This window comes from Protopterus annectens, chromosome 1.part1 (assembly GCF_019279795.1).
Source record: "Protopterus annectens isolate FY-2018-M chromosome 1.part1, PAN1.0, whole genome shotgun sequence".
Taxonomy (NCBI): domain Eukaryota; kingdom Metazoa; phylum Chordata; order Ceratodontiformes; family Protopteridae; genus Protopterus; species Protopterus annectens.
This window is the reverse complement of record NC_056726.1, coordinates 1131153478-1131171914: the sequence shown is the minus strand read 5'-3', so window position 1 is coordinate 1131171914 and position 18437 is coordinate 1131153478. Positions and strand designations below refer to the sequence as shown.

At 38.1% G+C, this 18437-nt stretch overlaps 1 protein-coding gene across 1 annotated transcript in view; it reads right to left on the bottom strand.

Annotated features, from left to right (window-relative positions):
- The window catches only part of LOC122815699 (vomeronasal type-2 receptor 1-like), a 206758-nt gene that overhangs the window by 72936 nt on the left and 115385 nt on the right, over window positions 1–18437 (bottom strand). The window contains exon 5 of the mRNA XM_044088421.1: window positions 16288–16515. Coding sequence (XP_043944356.1) covers window positions 16288–16515 — 228 coding nt within the window. The remainder of the gene's footprint in view (window positions 1–16287; window positions 16516–18437) is intronic.

Genomic DNA, 18437 nt, shown 5'->3' with positions numbered 1-18437 from the left:
CCACCATGTTGCTCCCATTGTACAGAAAGCTTTCTACATGGCCCACCTCATAAGTAGGGGTATCTCATCCAGGGACAAGGAAGGTCATAACATCCCTATATTCTTCCCTTATAAGGTCCATTATTGAGTACAACACCCCATTTGGCATGTACCTTGCAAAGCACATGCAGCAGCTGGAGAGACCACAGAGGTTCCTCACCAGAAGAATCCAAGGCCTCAAAAATCTGCCATACACAGATAGGCTAAAAGCCCTATCCCTCTACTCTGTTTCATGCAGACTCCTCAGAGGTGACCTCTGTCTGGCATACAAGGCGATTTCAGACCCAGCCTTGATGGCACTGCTGCATAGCCGCAAGTCAAGCTCCACTCGAGTAACCCACACATGCGGCCTCAACCTGGTCTGTGATATCAGTATGACTTGTTGGCGGGACAAAACCTGGACCATAGCCCTAAAGGTGGTGGTGTCTCCATATTCATAAAGGATATATACGCCTCCAGACTAGTAGGATATGCACACCTCCAGACTAGTAGCCCAACATAAAGCATCAGAAATACTTCAGGTACAACTGACACTGGGTAAGACTGCATCCAGGTTGTAGTCTGGTATAGATCCCCCACATGTCCCTCCCAAGACTCCCACTCCACATTCCTAAACACCCTGGATAATATTAAGGTACAACCCAATACCCTTATACTGGGGGAACTTTAGCTACCCCTCCATTTACTGGGACAATTACTCATGTACCTACACACTAGCTCAACATTTTCTGGAATTCATAAATTCCAATGCCTTGGATAAACTCATTCCTAACCCCACCAGTGGTAACAACATCCTCAACCTGGTCATTACTAACACGGGTGACTGTTGCTTTCCACCAGTAATCGACTCTACACTGGTCAGATCTGACTACAAGCTAATCACCATGGATATCCACATCCCACCCTCACACCCTGTAAAGGAAACCACCATGAAAAGCTTCTCCAAAGCTAACTTTGGGCATCTAAAAACAGAGGTGGCTAACTTCACGATGCCCATGCAAATGGAAAATAGGTGCATGACTTCTGAATCATACACCAATGCACTGTATGAACACACACAAGTGCATGGAATGGGCCATACCTAACAGAACCAAGATGCTCTCCTTCAAAGAAAGGAAGCCAATCTGGTGGTCCCCTATCATAAACAAACTCTACAACAGAAGGAAGAAACTGATGCAGAGAAAGGTGAAGTCCCAAGACTGGAAAACTCCCTTGTTAGACTCAGCAAAAAACTGAGATCCCTCATCAAATACTCTAAAGCTAGCTACGAAAATAAAACTGCAGCTGATACTAAAGACAACCACAAGGGATTTTTTAGTTATGTCAAGAACCTACATGGCAATGCTCAAATCTGCTCTGAGCTACAGCACAATGGCAACACATATACTGAGCCAACTGGCCGATAGGTTCAGTGTGAAATTTACCCCCCTTTCACCCCCTAAAGGGCCTATCACAATACCAGAGGAATGCCGAGTTCCTAATATCACTGCTGCACAGGTGACAACCGCTCTGTCCAAAGCCAGGAATACAGCTTCCATGGGACCCGACAATATCTCTGGCTGTGTTCTACATGAATTACAAAGTGAACTGGCACTACATCCAACTGCCCTGTTCAATCACAGCCTCACTTCAGGCTTTGTTCCTACTGAATGGCACACTGGTATGTTCATCCTACTCCACAAAGGAGAGTGACTACAGACCCTGTGAACTACTGCCCCATTAGCCTGACTAGTCTGATATGTAAGGTTATGGAGCGCATCATCATGGTCCTTATAAATAGGGACATAAAGAATCTCCAAACTCTGGACCACATGCAGTTTGGATTTGTGAAAGGTAGATCATGCCTGCACATCCTGATAGACTTCTTTAAGTCTGTCACCAGAGCTGTGGATGAAGGCAAGATAGTTCACATAGCCTACCTCAATCTTTCCAAGGCCTTTGACACCATCCTTCACTCAGGAATTATAAATAGACTCATTAAACTAGGTATAAATCCATATGTCACAAGGCGGGTTGCAAACTGGCTCACTGATAGAACCCACACTGTGAAAGTAGCAGATTCCAAATCTGATTACTGACCAGTTACAAGTGGAGTCCAACAAGGATCAGTCCTCTGTCCTCTCCTGTTTGGCATCTACTTCTCTGAAGTTGAAGCCAATATAAAGGTTCTTTGGCTGACCAAGTTCACAGATGATTGCAAACTAGGAGCCATTACTGACTCTCCAACTGATGTAGACATTCTTCAAAAAGGCCTCACTGTGACCAATGACTGGTGCCAGAACCATGGCCTTAAGCTCAATGCCAAAAAATGCGTGGCCATTCCCTTTGGGAAAAACTCAGTGCCCATGAACTACCACATTGACGGTAGTCTACTAAACACCGAATGTGTGATAAAAGATCTAGGGACACAGGTTGACAGCAACCTCTCCTTTGATAACCACATTGCCACTGGAGTCAGAAAGTCCTTCTATATGGCACATCTCATTACAAAAGGTTTCTCATCCAGGGAGAAAGAGGTCATAGTCCCTCTCTACTCATCCCTATTCAGACCTATTATAGAATACAATGTCCCATTTGGCACATACATCACTAGACACCTACAACAACTGGAAAGGCCACAAAAATAATACCTCAGTAAGAGGATCCTGGGCCTTAAACACATGCCCTATATGGACAGACTCAAAAAGCTCCAGCTATACTCTCATGTCTCATATTGCATAGTTAGAGGTGATCTCTGCTTGACCTACATAGCCATGTGTGACCCAGAGCTGTTAGATATGCTACATCTGAAGAAATCCCAATCCCTCTGTGCCACATGCTCCAGGGACCTCAACCTCATTACCACAATAAACAGAACATGCTAGAGGGACAGGTTCCTAACCCAGAGACTACCCATGCTCTGTAGCAGACTTCCCATTCATGTCAAGCAGAGCACCTCACTAGCCCTCTTCAAGAGAAATCTTGACGAGTGGATGGGCAATAGAAAATTCACCCCAGGGATCACTTCAGTGGCCTTGCTTGATAGGGGCATTGGGAACTAACATCGGGCAGCAAGATGCCAGGGAATCTTTTTGGACTAAGCTTACATAGGCTCCAGGGCCGATAGCCAAGTACACACCTATGAGCCTATGAACCTATGTCCCAGAGACTCCTCCATCTGTGGAATAGACTCCCTCTCCACGTCAAGCAGAGTACTGCTTTACCCCTTTTTAAGTGCAACCTTGGTAACTGGATAGGAAATAGAAAATACATCCCTGGGATTCTACACGTGTCCCTGCTGGACAGGGGCATAGGATGCTGATTTGTCTATATGTGGGCTAAACTCTTGGCTAGGCTTATAAGGTCCTCAAGGCCAATAGCCTAGTAATTTCCTAAGATCCTATGATCCTATGAGGATGTGTTAAAAAGCAACCTAGACTTGATGACCAATCTAAATAGTAGGATGTTCCACATGACCCCCCCCCCCCCCACACACACACACACCTCTTTTAGCTCTGGTCACTAAGTAGAATGTACTCCTAAATCCCTGCATTTAGGTATTCACATCCATTCAGTTACAATATTCCTTCACAGGCAGGTAGGAATCATGTGTTATTACATTTATATTTATTTTCAGACTGTATAGAACAACGAAAAGACCTTTGTAAGGTGTTACATTTGTATTGCTTTTATTCTCGTCAGATAAGCTTTATGGATGTTGAGCCTGTGCCCTTTATCAGGTATATTATTCATGTATATAATTTTAATTGCTGATGCTTTGATATATACAGAATGCATTTGCCATACTGATTAATTCAATGAAACATAGTGATGGATGTATAGTGTGTTTTGTCATACTATGGTCTGATAATCTACTCTCTACATTGTGCTACTGTTATTCTCTAATAATATACCTCCTGACTTATGTTGACTTTGCATTCATAAGCTTTGCTACCTCCTCTCTTTTCTTCTCCTTGAATAGCACATCTTCTCAATAAGTCTTGCTTTGACTTACAATGTTCCTTCCACCATCTCTAGGAATACACTAGCTGCATATGTATTAACTTTATTGCCTCCATATAATATTTCACTTTAGTAGAATTTTTCTCCACAACAGTACCTCTAACTCATTCATGAGCAAATGTCCCTCTTACATTAATTTCTTTGATCTTCTCTCATATACAACAACCAAATTAATATTTATCACTCATTTCTTCCTCTATTATATTGCTCAGCCTTCCTCTTATCTCTATATACTGGTTCTACCCCTCTGCCCCCAATCTCCATAGAACCATACACAGTAAAGTCAGTAGTTTATGCTTACAACCCATCCTTATCTACACCTATTCTATGCTGCCAACCATCTCCTCGCCACATAAATTCATAAATTCATACTCTTTCATATCAATATTCCCCACATCTATACCCTTAGATACTCATACATTTCAAAACTGCCTATAAGTCTACAGACTAAATACAATATGTTATTCCACATTTCAACTTCTTCTGCCAAATAATCCCTCACGATTTTCTGTCTTAACTACATATCATCCTCTGTCCTCCAAAACCTTTTATTTCTTACATTTTACAAACATGATTTTCCTAAAATTACTCATTCTAGTACCTCTTCTCCTACTTGCACACTTACCATCCTATTTACCCCACTCGGGCATCATAGATAAGCTATCCAGCTTAAATATAAACCCCTATGTCACACGATGGGTCGCAAACTGGCTCAAAGACAGAACCCACAGAGTGAGAGTTGCTGGAGCCATGTCAGACTCGAAACCGGTCACAAGTGGCATCCCACAGGGTTCTGTCCTGGGACCACTCTTGTTCGGTATATACTTTTCCGAGGTACAGGCAAATGTGGGAGGACTATGGCTCACCAAGTTCGCAGACGACTGCAAACTGGGTGTCATAATCGACTCTCCAGCTGACACAAACATCCTTCAAAAAGGTCTCATAGAGACAGATAACTGGTGCCAGTGCCATGGGTTAAAGCTAAATGCTAAAAAATGTATAGTCATACCCCTTGGCAAAAACAATGTGCCCACAAATTACCACATAGGCGGAAACCCATTAAGTACAGAGAAAGTTATTAGGGACCTGGGGACCCAAGTTGATAGCAATCTCTCCTTTGAAAACCACATTGCCAAAGTGGTTAGAAAGACCTTCTACATAGCCCACCTCATTATGAAGGGTTTCACATCTAGATCAAGAGAGGTAATCGTGCCCCTTTATTCATCCCTCATCAAGCCCATCATAGAATACAATGCCCCTTTTTGGATGTACCTTACCTGACACCTGCAGCAATTAGAAAGACCCCAAAAGTATCTCACCAAAAGGATCAAGGGTATCAAACAGATGCCATATGCTGCTCGGTTAAAAAAACTCCAGCTCTACTCAGTTGCATACCGCCTACTTTGAGACGATCTATGCCTGACATACAAAGCTATGTCAAATCCAGAATTAATGGACATGCTCCACCTCAGTAAATCTAAATCCCTTAGAGCCACATGCTCAGGAGACTTGAACCTCAGCACAGAAATAAATAGAACTTGCTGGAGGGACAGGTTCATTACCCAGAGGCTCCCTTCGCTCTGGAATAGAATTCCAGTTCATGTGAGGCAGAGCACCTCACTGAATCTCTTCAAGAAGAATCTCGATAGGTGGATGGGGGATCATAGGTTTGTCCCAGGGATTACTCGGATTAATCCTGTGTCACTATTAGACAGAGGCACAGTAAACTAAACCTTAAAAATGGCACAGTATACTCAAATCAAGGGGTGGCGTAAGCCATACAGAATCGGGCTAGGCTTATAATTGCCCCAGGGCAGATAGCCTAGTATGAACCTATGAACCTATGAATAACGTCCATTATCTTTCCCACTCCAACAAAACTATTTTCTTGTGTCCTCCAAGAAAAGGACTTCTGAACCTCAACTCCAAATCACACCATATTTATATCAGCAGTCACATATCCTACTTGGCAACTGCAATTATCTAAAGCATCAACCATTTACCAACAAACTGGGTATTAAACATAAAATCAAGCAAAAATGTCTCTACTCACACCATCATACCACTATAACCATGCAGTCCAACCAAACCTAGGCCTAACTCAGCATATTCAGGCACGCAACAGCATACCCCATCAGCTTTTATATCCCTACCACCTCAATTACACTCCCACTCTGGTCTTCATATATACAGCTTATGGAGAATTTATAAGAAACTCCCTTATTCATAGCTTCATGCATAACAGCACACTCTCTGGGCATATTGGTTGCCTAGCTAGATTATAATATTATTGGACTAGACAGAGTTAAGAAAAACATGTTGGTGATATACCCCCAACACCCTGACAACTTTCTCTAACTTGGAAATTATACTAACCATGCAAAAACTAAAAACTCACTAGACAATCACAATCATCAATATATACATTCCCCCAGTTAAGGATGCTGAAACACTGGAAGATATTCTCTGCTTTGTCTCCTCAAAAATCCCTCATGAAAGCATAATATTGGGAAAATGTAATATAAATTGTCAAAGCATATAATCTGAAAATCCAGCTGATGATATACATCTGTACAAGTTTGCCAAATTATAATCATACCAACTATATATAACAAAGCCACAGCCAGAAATCAACCAACTGGATCCTAACATCCACTTCAAATAACAGTATAACTCTGTTAGACAGCCTAGGTGACCACTTACAAATTTACCCAATAAGGTACAGACACAACAGCTCCAGAAGACATTGCTACATCCTAATAAGAAACATACTATTTTTATGAAGGCACTTTTATTAATATACTACATCTCATTAACTAGGAGTCAATGAAGACTTTCCCCATTATGATGCTGTCTCTGAGTTCCATACGGTCTTCCCAGGTGTTCTAAATGCATTAGCCCCCATCAGAATAAAAAAAAAACAAAGCCAAACCTGCTCTACGGCTATCCTTAACAGCTGGACAGCTCATGATACTGTCAAAGCATGGAAAGTCTGGGAAAAAATAAAACAGTTCTGACTTTATTAGCATATAGACAATTATAAAACCAAAAAAAAAAATATCACAAAAGATAAGAAAGTCTATTACTCAAACAATCGAGGCATATACACAATAATCCAAAATTGTTCTAGGGCTTAATAAATTTACTATTAAGTCCAGCATAAGCTACACATCTTACACCAAGCACACAGAAAGAAAATAATATGATAGCTTACCAGTTCAGTGCCCACTTTATACAGTCTGTACAGTCATTAACCAACCAACTCTGTATGTCCTAATGCAATTAAGCAACCCACTTCAATATTTCTCCTTCCAACCATTTCCCAACAATACCATCAAAAAATACCTCAAAAAATTAAAGCTTACTACATGTTCCACTGGCAATTTACCTAGTGAATATCTTAAAATGACAGATGAGGCTATTGCAAAACCAGTTTCAATTGTGACAATTCAATCCATATCTAAAAATAAAGTTCCCTAGCCATGGAAAAAAATCATTCATAATTCTTCTACATAAGGTTGAATCAGTAAGATCTTTCAAACTACAAGCCAATCGCCATAGTATCACCCACATCAAAAATATTAGAAAATCTATTCATATGCACCTTCTCAAGTATTTAATAGATTACCAGTTTGTGTCTTTAAATCCAACATGGCCTGCATCCTTATCACAGCATAACTACTGCTTTGCTACTTTGCTGAATTTTGGTAGTACTGCCAACACCCATAGGAATGCCAGAAGACTAGTCTCCAGTCATCTTCCTAGACTTATCAAATGCTTTTAATACTGTCTCCCACCAGAAATGTTTTCATAAAATCTCATCCTTAAGGCTAACCAGTTCTTCACTGCAATTATTCCACAGCTACCTCTCAGAGTCAAAGCAGTAAAATGGAATAATGATTTCTACAGCTTATTGCTTGTAAGTAGTGGAGTCCGGAAAATGTCTATAGTTGCCACAATACTTTTCAACATGTTCATTAATGACCTCTACTTTGCAAAAAATATGTTACCCAAGTTCAGTATTATTGATGATATGACCCTATTCTGCTTTGCCAAATCTTTTTCTCTGAACTCCAAGACCTTTCACAACAATCCTTATTGAATGAAACATGGCTACACAATTCACAATGAAATTTGCTAGGGTATTGGTGAACCCCCCCCCCCCGTACAAAAAAAAATGCTACTCTTTACCCAAAAACACATCTCTGCCAAAACAATAGTATTAATAATCATCTCTGTCAACCACAGCATGATAGAACAAGTACATTATGTATAAATAAACTGATGAAATTCAACCACTAGGTACGTTATACAGAGTAAAATCCTGCCTCACTGACAGGTCCAGCAGATGTGTCACATCTACTTTCTTACTGCCACCTCTACGCTATGTTGCCCTAATAATCTTCACTAAATTTCAAGTCACACAGGTGTCCAAACTTGAGCAATGGTATAATAAACTAGTCAAATTTGCAGTAAACTGTAACAAAAGAAAACACCACAGTGCAGCTTGCAGAGAAATAAATTGGTTATAACTACCAAATCACCTAGCTTTTTTCAGCTAGCTACAGTATGCAAACTTCTCTGTAAGTCAGTAAATTGCCCAACCCTTAACAACTTAGTACAAGACTACATCCCAATAGGGGAACATTACTGATCACTACAACCAAATCATCTAATTCTGCAGTTGACTCTATATTCAAACAATGTAGTTAAACTCTGGAACCACATCCAGCTACCAATGCAATCTATTCATAATGACAACTCATTTAAAACACAGCTAAAACTTCACCAATCAAATCAATGGATCTGCTCCTGCATATCTCCAGGATGAATTCTACTGTCATCTTCAGTTTCCGTATTGTCAAACTATTTCTCTTCATTTGGACTCTTATGCCTCACAGCTAGTGTTCACCAGTACCTGAATAGATTTATTAGGATCTCCCAGCCATATGCATAGTTTTGTAAATGTGCACAGCCCCCAGTAATATAACCTTATGATAGGCATATTACTTTTGATACTGCTTTATACCCCATCTCTTAACAACAGTGTTAATATTTCTGCCCTACCTCATTCCTTCCCTCACCTCAATTTCTTTGAAATTCTAATCACTAATTACATGATCAATTACGTATCTCACAAACCAACTGATACTCCTTTTAAAATGCTCAATGTCTGTTTCTCAGAATAATATTTTTAAAAGTATTGAATAATTATTTATAAATGGCATATGAAGAAGTGAGACAAAAAAGGGATTGATAAGGCAGTGTTAGATAACTGGAGACACCTGACTATTTGTAATTATGATTATTACACATTAATGAGCATTATGCAGGAAGTCTTGGTAAATATTTACATACTATTCTGTTATAAGGAGTCTATAGCATTAATAAAGTAGGAAGAGCCAAAATTTGCTATTACTCTTGAAATAAATTTATGATAGTATTATCAATTCTGGATTCTGATACAATGTATAGACTTTTATCCTGTGATAAATAGTAAGATTTTTAATAATGTTTGTCATGAGCAATCTGGTGATATTTTGTGGGTGTACAGACAGTCTAAGGTTTTATATCTGGTAGAATCCGTAAGTAATATACCCTCTGTTAGAGTACCAGATAATGTCTGGTTAGTGTTCTTGTCTTCATGAACAGGTGAATAAAACAAGTATTTCTCTCTTTGTTATTTCTAAAGCTTCATTGCTGTTTGACTTCGAGTGCAGTGTAATCAGTGATGATGTAAGACTCCCTTTTATCATATATTATGCTAATGACTTGATACTTTTTGTAAACAATGAGTATAAATTGCACTCTATTTTTGTTTCCATTAATGAGATTCTTAGTTTAGTATGGTTTCATCTGAATGTCTCTAAATGTCTGGGATTGGAGTACTGAACACTACTGACACTGTTTTATTTACTTCAAGAGGGGTAGATATTTTGAGGATTATATTTGGGACCAACGGATATGTTATGCAACACTGGTTACATTTTTTGCAGGACATCCTTAAAATGTACATTTTATTTATTTATTGACATTTGATTCCTCAGTAAGTCTGATTGGGTAGGTTCCCATTTTCAGAGGAGGCCCAGGGAAAAAAGCTCCAAAGTATTCCAAAAAGATTTAAGAACAAAACATTTTGCAAGCTTCAAAAATAATACAAAAAATAGTTAAACATAGCTATGACTAATAATGACAATCATTTACTATTTAAAGAAATTTTAGTCTGTTTTGAAAAATTAAAGGTAAGTTGGTATAATACAAACAGGAATTAAAATGAAAAGTGAAAGGGAAAAAGCAGGGCTATGGCATATTTAGAAAGAGATTCAGCTGCAATAAATTGATTGAACTAAGGAAGTGAGTGAGGAAGGTGGAGTAAGGAGGGTATAAATAAGTACTTGTTCATATTTGGGGATATAGTTTATCCAGGGATTGAGCAAGACCCAGCCAGGTTTTAGCTAAGGAGTCTTTCTGAATGGTTTTAAAGTACTGGAGAGAGGGTACTGACCTGACAGATAAAGGTAAGGCATTTTGAGCCTTAGCAACATGATATGAGTATGACCATGACCAGCAGATTTGATAGGTTTGTCGTCAGAAAGAAGTTTTTGGTCATTGGATCCTAATAACCAAGTGGGAATGTTGTTGTGTAGAATGGTATTTAGTGCTGGACAAGCAGATGATGTTGGATAATTTTATATGTTTTAAGAAGCTATGTATATGTTAGTTGATAAGGTAGTTCTAACCAGTTTAGGCTTTTTAGTGTTATACACGGGTGGGCTCTGAAAGGTGTATTTGTAGCTTAGAAACCTTATTATAGCATTGTTCAAATTTGTCTTTTGGTGATGTTTGAAGGTTAGTAAGGATGGTAGCACCATAAAGTTGGTGTTGACAAGTAGTGGCAAATGTAGTTTTAGTTGCATTGGTGAGAAAATGTATTGCTCTATAAATCATCCCTAACTTTTCATGTTTTCTTAATGAAAATTGGTATATGCAGGTCAAATTTAAGATTCTCATCCACTATCATCACTAGTAATTTGCTATGAGAAGTGGCTTCCATGGTTATATTATTAAGAGAGTTATTTTAAATTTTGCTTTTTCATGAGAGTGGGATTTGTGGAAAAAATAGAAGTAGTTCTTTTTGGGGGGAAGTTGAGCATGAATTGTGAGTTACAAGGCAATGTTTCAGTGGCTGTTAAAGGTTCCTGGGTAATTTATTGGAGGTGTGTCATATTGTCATCTGTGTATGGTATTAGGGAAGTCTGTCATGTGGATGTGTGGAGGGCATTGGTGAGAATGTTAAAGAGGAGGGGTCCAAAGATAAAACCTTGTGGTACACCAGTGGTGTCCAGGAAGAATAGAGATATGATGGAGTGCAATTTTAATGACTTTTACCTATTGAACAAGTAACATTTTGAACCATAAAGTGTGGACGAAGATAGACCTAGTGAGGATATCTGAAATAGACATTTTCTGTGACAGACTGTATTGAAGGCTTTTGACAAATCTAGAAATAAGGAGGAGACTAGTTTGCTGCTATCTCTTTGATGATCATATCTATAAAGATTAGAAGTGCAGTTCCAGTACTAGGTGAGGGCAGGAAGCCAATTTGTGTGGAGGATAGAAGTTCTTCCTGCCGGCATTGGTTTACTAGTTGGTTCTGAATACATTTCCCAATCATGGAGAGAGATACAGGGACTTTTTTACTAAGGTCTGTGGTGTCTTGATGTCTGTTGACCTTTCTCCTTTGTTTTTGTAAGAAGTTTTGTGTTTTTTTTTTTTTAGAAGGAAGAGAAGATCCTGATTATCCCAGTTATTATAGATTTGTTGGCTACTAGTTTTTTGCATTGGCTTTTTAAACTACGCTTGGAAGATAGATTCTGAAAGTAGAGTAATGGTTTGAGTTGTTTTAAAGTAGTTTATATAGTGGTATAGCTGGTTGAAGGTGAGTGAAAGTGTGTTGTGATGTTTGGCTGTGGGCAAGGTTGATATGGTATGAAATGAGATTAAAGGGGGGGATCCATACTATCTATGAAATAAGACTTGAATTCTGTTGCAGTTTAGTGTAGTTGCAGGAAAGAAGAGTAGGATATTGGATTTGAGGGGAGGATTGAATTTTGGTTTAGTGTCATCAAAAAATAGTGGTTCATCAATTTTTAATTGTGTCATTTACAATTGTTCAGAATGTCATTATAGTGCTTTTTTCCTGTTCCATTTAATTGCTTTCCTAGTAAACTTGTAGGCCATTCTAAGTTTTCATGATATTGTCTTGTCTTATATTTTTGATATTCTTTCCATGCTTTTTCTGTATACTGAATTAACATTATCCTCTTTTTGGATAGAGAAATTGCATTATTTTTGTCAATATTTTCTTTCAGAATATTTAGAAAACTTCACAGCTGGGGATCAGTCCTGTGAATAAAAACATTTAGATATAAGGAGTCTAAAGGAACAGGAATAAAAAGACAAAATTACTCACTTGTGTCGCTCAGTTGGTGGGAGATGCAGTGTATAAGAGATGCTGGGGTATAATTAATCAAAATAATTTTGTGTCCTAATGTGGAGACTTGCCCAGACAATAATCAAAATAGACAAATATTCAGTGTGGGAGCACGGAGACACCACAAGTTTTAGCTGAGAATGTAAATCAGTAATGAGTTAAACCATGCAGTATCCAGTATAGCTTACACTGGGCAGGACAGATCTCAATATATAATCCTGGGTGATGACCAGGCTCAACTCAATAGGAAAGCTGTAGACTTCCAAAATCTTAAGGTTAAAATGAAGTATCACAAAGCACAGTCTTGACAGAAAGAAAACCACAGTACATGATCTCATTTAAAGTCCTTTTATTTATTGGTGAACCAAAGCATTTTCTAATAACATTATTTAAGCAGTGGTTAACTTTTGAGTATGTGTTTCTGAAGAAGTTCAATTAGAATGAAAAAGGCTGCATTTTTTTTATTTTTTGTAGTGAAAGTACATTGCCATTTGCATTTTGGTTATTCAGTTTGTTTTTTGGGGGTTGCATGATTGGGATGTCTGAAACAGAGTTTTTTAGTTTGGAAGGAAGTAACGGTGGAGTTGCTGCTTTATTGTTGAATGAGGATTCGCAGATTTGTCTCACAGCTTTATTGGAATGTATGACACAAATGAACGACCAAATGGCTACACTTGGGGGCTGCTACTAAGAACATTGTGAATGGTGGATGTGGCAGCTGGTATTCGGCATTTGGAGCAGCTAGCGTGAATACAGTAACTGAGGTTTATCATAACAGTGCTACTGGTGAGGGGAGTTAGAATTTGCGATCAGGTTTTGTACAGGATGACCTCCGAGATTGGCTTTCATCCAAATATGTATTCTCAGAGGGAGCAGCTGCTGTTGCCCCTGTTTTTGAGGAGGAGGGAGTTGTTAATGATTGTGATCTCACTCTCCAAGCCAAAATGAGAATGTTTGAGAAATACCTGCATCAATCTAAAACTCTTCAAATGAAGACTTCCTTTCTCAGTTTTTGTATCACCAATAAGGTTGTGCCAAGAGGGCTAAGGTTGTATGAGTATCTTAATGGTGTTGCAGCAGGTTCTATTTTGCATCATGAATTTGAGTTTTTTGATCGATGTGGAATAAAATTGATGGGTATTATTGTGAGGGACAATATGCGACAATTGAAAAAAATTTGAGGATGAGATTACTAAATTAGATATGGAGATGAGGAAAGACCTACTGTTTCCTAGCAATTCTGCTCAATTGGCAGATATTTTTCAAAAGGTGAACAAAATGGAGGAGTTGGTCTTTAAAAGGAAGCAAAGGAAGATTATTAGCAATGACAGAGATTATTTAGAGAAGGTGGTTTATCTGAAACCTTGAGGTACCGGTAGTTTGGTCATGGGTCAACTTGAGCGTGATGTGAATGAACGTCAGAGGTCGGACAATAGTGGACAGTGAGGCCATTTTTCAGATGAGAGAGTCCCGAGGAGGTTGGAAAGGTTGGAGGAGAAGCAGGACAAGCAATGGACAATGAGGGTCAACCCTTGGGACATGGAGGATTACAATTTCAACCACAAGAACAATTACATATCCCAGCCCATTTATTCCAGATAGGAATCTCAGAGGGTCAAACAACATGAGAAGCGGTAGTGGTGGATGTTTCTGTGGAGGAAATGGACATTCCCGTGAAAGGTACTATGCTCAGTTATGGGGGAATGTATGCTTTTATAATTTTTCCAAATTGGACATTACACCCATTTATGGCACTCCTTTTCAGAAAGGATTTAAATTTATACCATTCAGTAAACCTAATGTAGTAGATTATTTAATGGAATTAAAATTACATAAAAGGAAACTGAATTTAAAATGTATATATTCTGACAATATGAAAAGTGTTTTTTGGAATGAGTTGTGTAGATGTAGTATATTTAATCCACCCCTTATCCCCCTGATTGCACTATTTGAATGGCTTTGAGAAAGCACTATTCATGAATGGTGAAGGGGTTTCAAACCAAGATTTTTTTAATTTATTTGTGAATGAGAGGAAACTCCTGAATATGTTGACCAATGGCAGGAGTATAAGAGTCAGGAAACTGGATAAGTGGGGAGGGGTGGTGATTATGGATCATTTTTTATACTTCTCAAAGATGATGGATAATTTGAACAATGGGGAGTTTTTTGTTGAAGTTCTTCTAATGAGATGTACATGGCTTCACATGCAATGGATTTCGAATTGGAGGACATTTTTTATCATATGACCTACTCCTGAAGTTGAGGTAATTCTTCTTGGTAAGAAATCCTAGGATCCTGGCCACATTTGGGATACCTAAGGTACATAAATCCATCACAAATCTATCACTTAGACCTATTGTTGTGTCGGGAGGGGCCAAGACTGAACCATTTGCTAGATTTGTCGATCATAAGTTGAAATCCTTTGGGGTTTGTAAAAATCATCTCTTGAAGGATTCATGGTATTTTCTTGAATCCACAGCTTGTGTTCCTTTTTGTGCTGATGCTTTGATGGTAACAGTCAATATTAAGAATTTATTTTTGGTCATACCACATGAATTGAGGCTCGAATTGTTTCATGAGGCCATGGTATTGGGTACAAAATTGAGTAATGATGAGGTTAATGTTATACACCAGTGTACGAAGACTATCTTAGTTAACAGTTTGGATATTATAAAGGAGAGTGCTTTAAGCAATGTAAGGGGGGTGGCAATGGAGGCTGCCTCTGTCCCGATTTTTGTCAGTATGGTTCTTTGGTTTTGGGAGACAAATGTTTTCAGTTCACCCTTTAATTTGAAATTGGTATCATACTTGCGTTTTTTTTTTGGTGACATCATTATTGTTACTGTGCCCTCTTAACAGTCTTAGTATTAACCTTCTAATAATCTACTGGTGTAACTGCCTTGAAGGTCTAACTAAGATGTAAGATCTCACTGAGATGCATGCAGTATTCTTAGCATTTACTGCTTGTGCTACTCCTGATGTTGACTCTCTAAGTATCTACAGGTGTAATAACTTGGAAATTGTAACTAAGACTGGAGCTAAGATGAAATACTCCTATTATCTACAGGTGTAATTGCTTGGAAGTTCCTATTAAGGTGTGAGCTTATTGAATCACTGACACTATGAGCCTTGGTGTCAGCCGTGGTCATATCTGCCTGTTATTACCTCAGCAATATTATGCATATCAAGATCCTTCTTCAACCATCAGACTTAAAGAACATTATGCCATCTTTGGTCTCATCTTAACTTGCCAGTTGCAATGTCCTCTGTCTATATATCCAAGCCATAAATCTGACCATTATCTGTTAACTGGGTAAGTGTGTGAACAAAAGAGTTCCTTTTCAGGAGTGACCTTTAAGCATTGCCTGGTTAACTGGCTTGTTCAGAGTCACACAATAGGCCAAAGGGATTGGGAAAAATCATGGTCAGTACCCCAGACTACTGTCACTAGTCAATTAACAGCTCAGTCCATTAATTTGCTGCACTACCTGCAAAAGGTTTGTGCTGAAAAAATGAACTGATAGAAAGTAAAACAATGTCAAGTTATTTTCACACATTCAAAATATCTAGTAGTCTTGTGCCTGATGGTTAAAGTATTCTACCCCTTCTCTATTCATAAAATGTTCCTCTGGATTATTATAGTACTTTTCTTGTTCTCCAAGTTAACAGCCCTAGTCAAATCCAACAAGAGAACAAAGCACAACAATTAAGTGATTATTATTCCATTACAAATAGAAATATAACTCTCAAACCTCACTGTATCCTCCACTCCACAAGATGGCACTAGTATTGACATAGAACTGATGACCCAGTTGAGAATATGGTTTATACTGTCCCACAGTTACAACTTTCTTGGAACCATTTGCTGATAACTGCCAGTTAACAATGTCTAATTGGAAAATTGCATCACCATATTCATCAAAAAATACATCTTCTCCATCAAAGGCATTGAAGCGTACTTTCCTTAGGTAATATAGAACCTAGAAAATAAATCAATAGCAATGACCTCATGTAATAAAAGAAGCATTTAGTTTATTCTAAGACCATAATATCTGAAATAGCGAAGTCTATAAGAGAAACAGAGCATGTTCTATATTTTCCAAAGTCACTACAAAGTAATAATCTTGCATCACAAAAATAGGCCAAGTAATGTTAAAGCAGCATGTTATGGTATTCTGATTTTATGGAATGAATAGTTCATGTTAGTCCTGATTTGTTTTAAAAACTGCTTATTAAATTTCAGCTTTCAAGTTAAAAATGGAGACGATGACACTAAATATTCAGGATATATTTATATACAAGAACAACATAGATTCTGATCTCTCTGATAATGAGTAACGTATGCGCTGCTAAAGAAGACAAGTTCCAGTGAACCAGCTTCTCCTATCAGAGTCAAACCTCTGGATATGAGCCATATCTAAGAATGTGACACTCTGAGTTTCTGTTATTTCAGTGGACACAGTTTGTCATCAAATAAGCTATGAATAGGCCAGCAGTATATTAACGTACACTGGCAGTCACTTTTTATCAACTCAGTATGTAAAATGGTCCAAAGACACTCTACAATCATCACTCAAGCCAGTGGAAGACAGAACAATTACTGTAACATGTTGGGAACGGCAGGATATTTTCCATTTAGCTTTACTGTTCAACCATCAGACTTAAAGAACATTATGCCATCTTTGGTCTCATCAAACCATGTCTGCTATGATGTAAAAAAAATGTCAAATTATTGAATCCATCAAGAGGTCAAGAAAATGAAAGTTTTGTATATTATGTAATATTACCATTTTACACTATTTTCCAGTCTTGTTTTGTTTTCATATGATCCTAGGTATTTACTAGGCTACTTCCATAAGATCTTTATAGCCAAGCCCTGAATTCCCAAGACAGTTTTAGCCCTTCTAATTTAATACAAATAATCCTGAGATGGGCAGAGCATTTACATTACTAAATCAGGAGTGAATTTTCAGTTTCCCATCTGCTCATCCAGATTACATTTTAATACAGTGAGGGAAGTGCTTTGCTTTATGTGACTAGGAAGACAGCTGTAAAGAACTAACAATCAGAGGGGTGTGTGGCCAAGATGCCAAACAGTTAAAAGTACAGAATTTTAGCTCTGCCTTTATCTTAATTTTCTGACAGGAATTTTTATTATTTTGTTGAGAAAAATATATTAATTCCTCCCAGAAGGACCTGATTAATTAATTGTCGATTTCTAAGGAAAAGGTTTTGTTTTTTTTCTGTCAGAAGTTCTTACACAAGTAATACAGCCTTGAGTAACTTGAAGAATTCACATCAGGATAGTGTGAAGAAAAAGGCATTGCAATCCATAATAGCAAATATACAGGAACATTCAATCAAAATGGACAAGTTGTTGAACAAAATAGATAATATAAAACAAGAAAGCAGAAAACAACTGCACTTACATAATGAGGTAATTAAAAACATTCTGAACAAATTACCTCTATTTAAGAAGCAGTGAATGACATTGATGGCGGGCTGACTGAGTGTGAAGGTCACAATGAATTTCTACTAAAACAGAAAACAAAGTTATTGGAAAAACTGGAAGATCTGGACCGTAGGTCAAGGAGGAATAACATAATAATTTATGGGGTGCCAGAAAAGGAGGAGGGCAGTGACATGGCACAATTCGTATAAACAACTGGTTACCAGTAGCATTAAATCTGCCTGAATCTCTCTAATTTGGAAATGAGAGAGCACATTGGTCTTTGCCAAAACCAACATCTTTTAGTAACTCCTCCACTCCTAGATCTATTATAGTTAGATTTTTGTCCCCCTAAGGCAAATACTTGGTATTAAAATCAGTTTGGACAAATCTTGCTGTCAAAATAAATGAAAAGAACATTTATTTTGATAATGATTATACCTCTACTGTCAT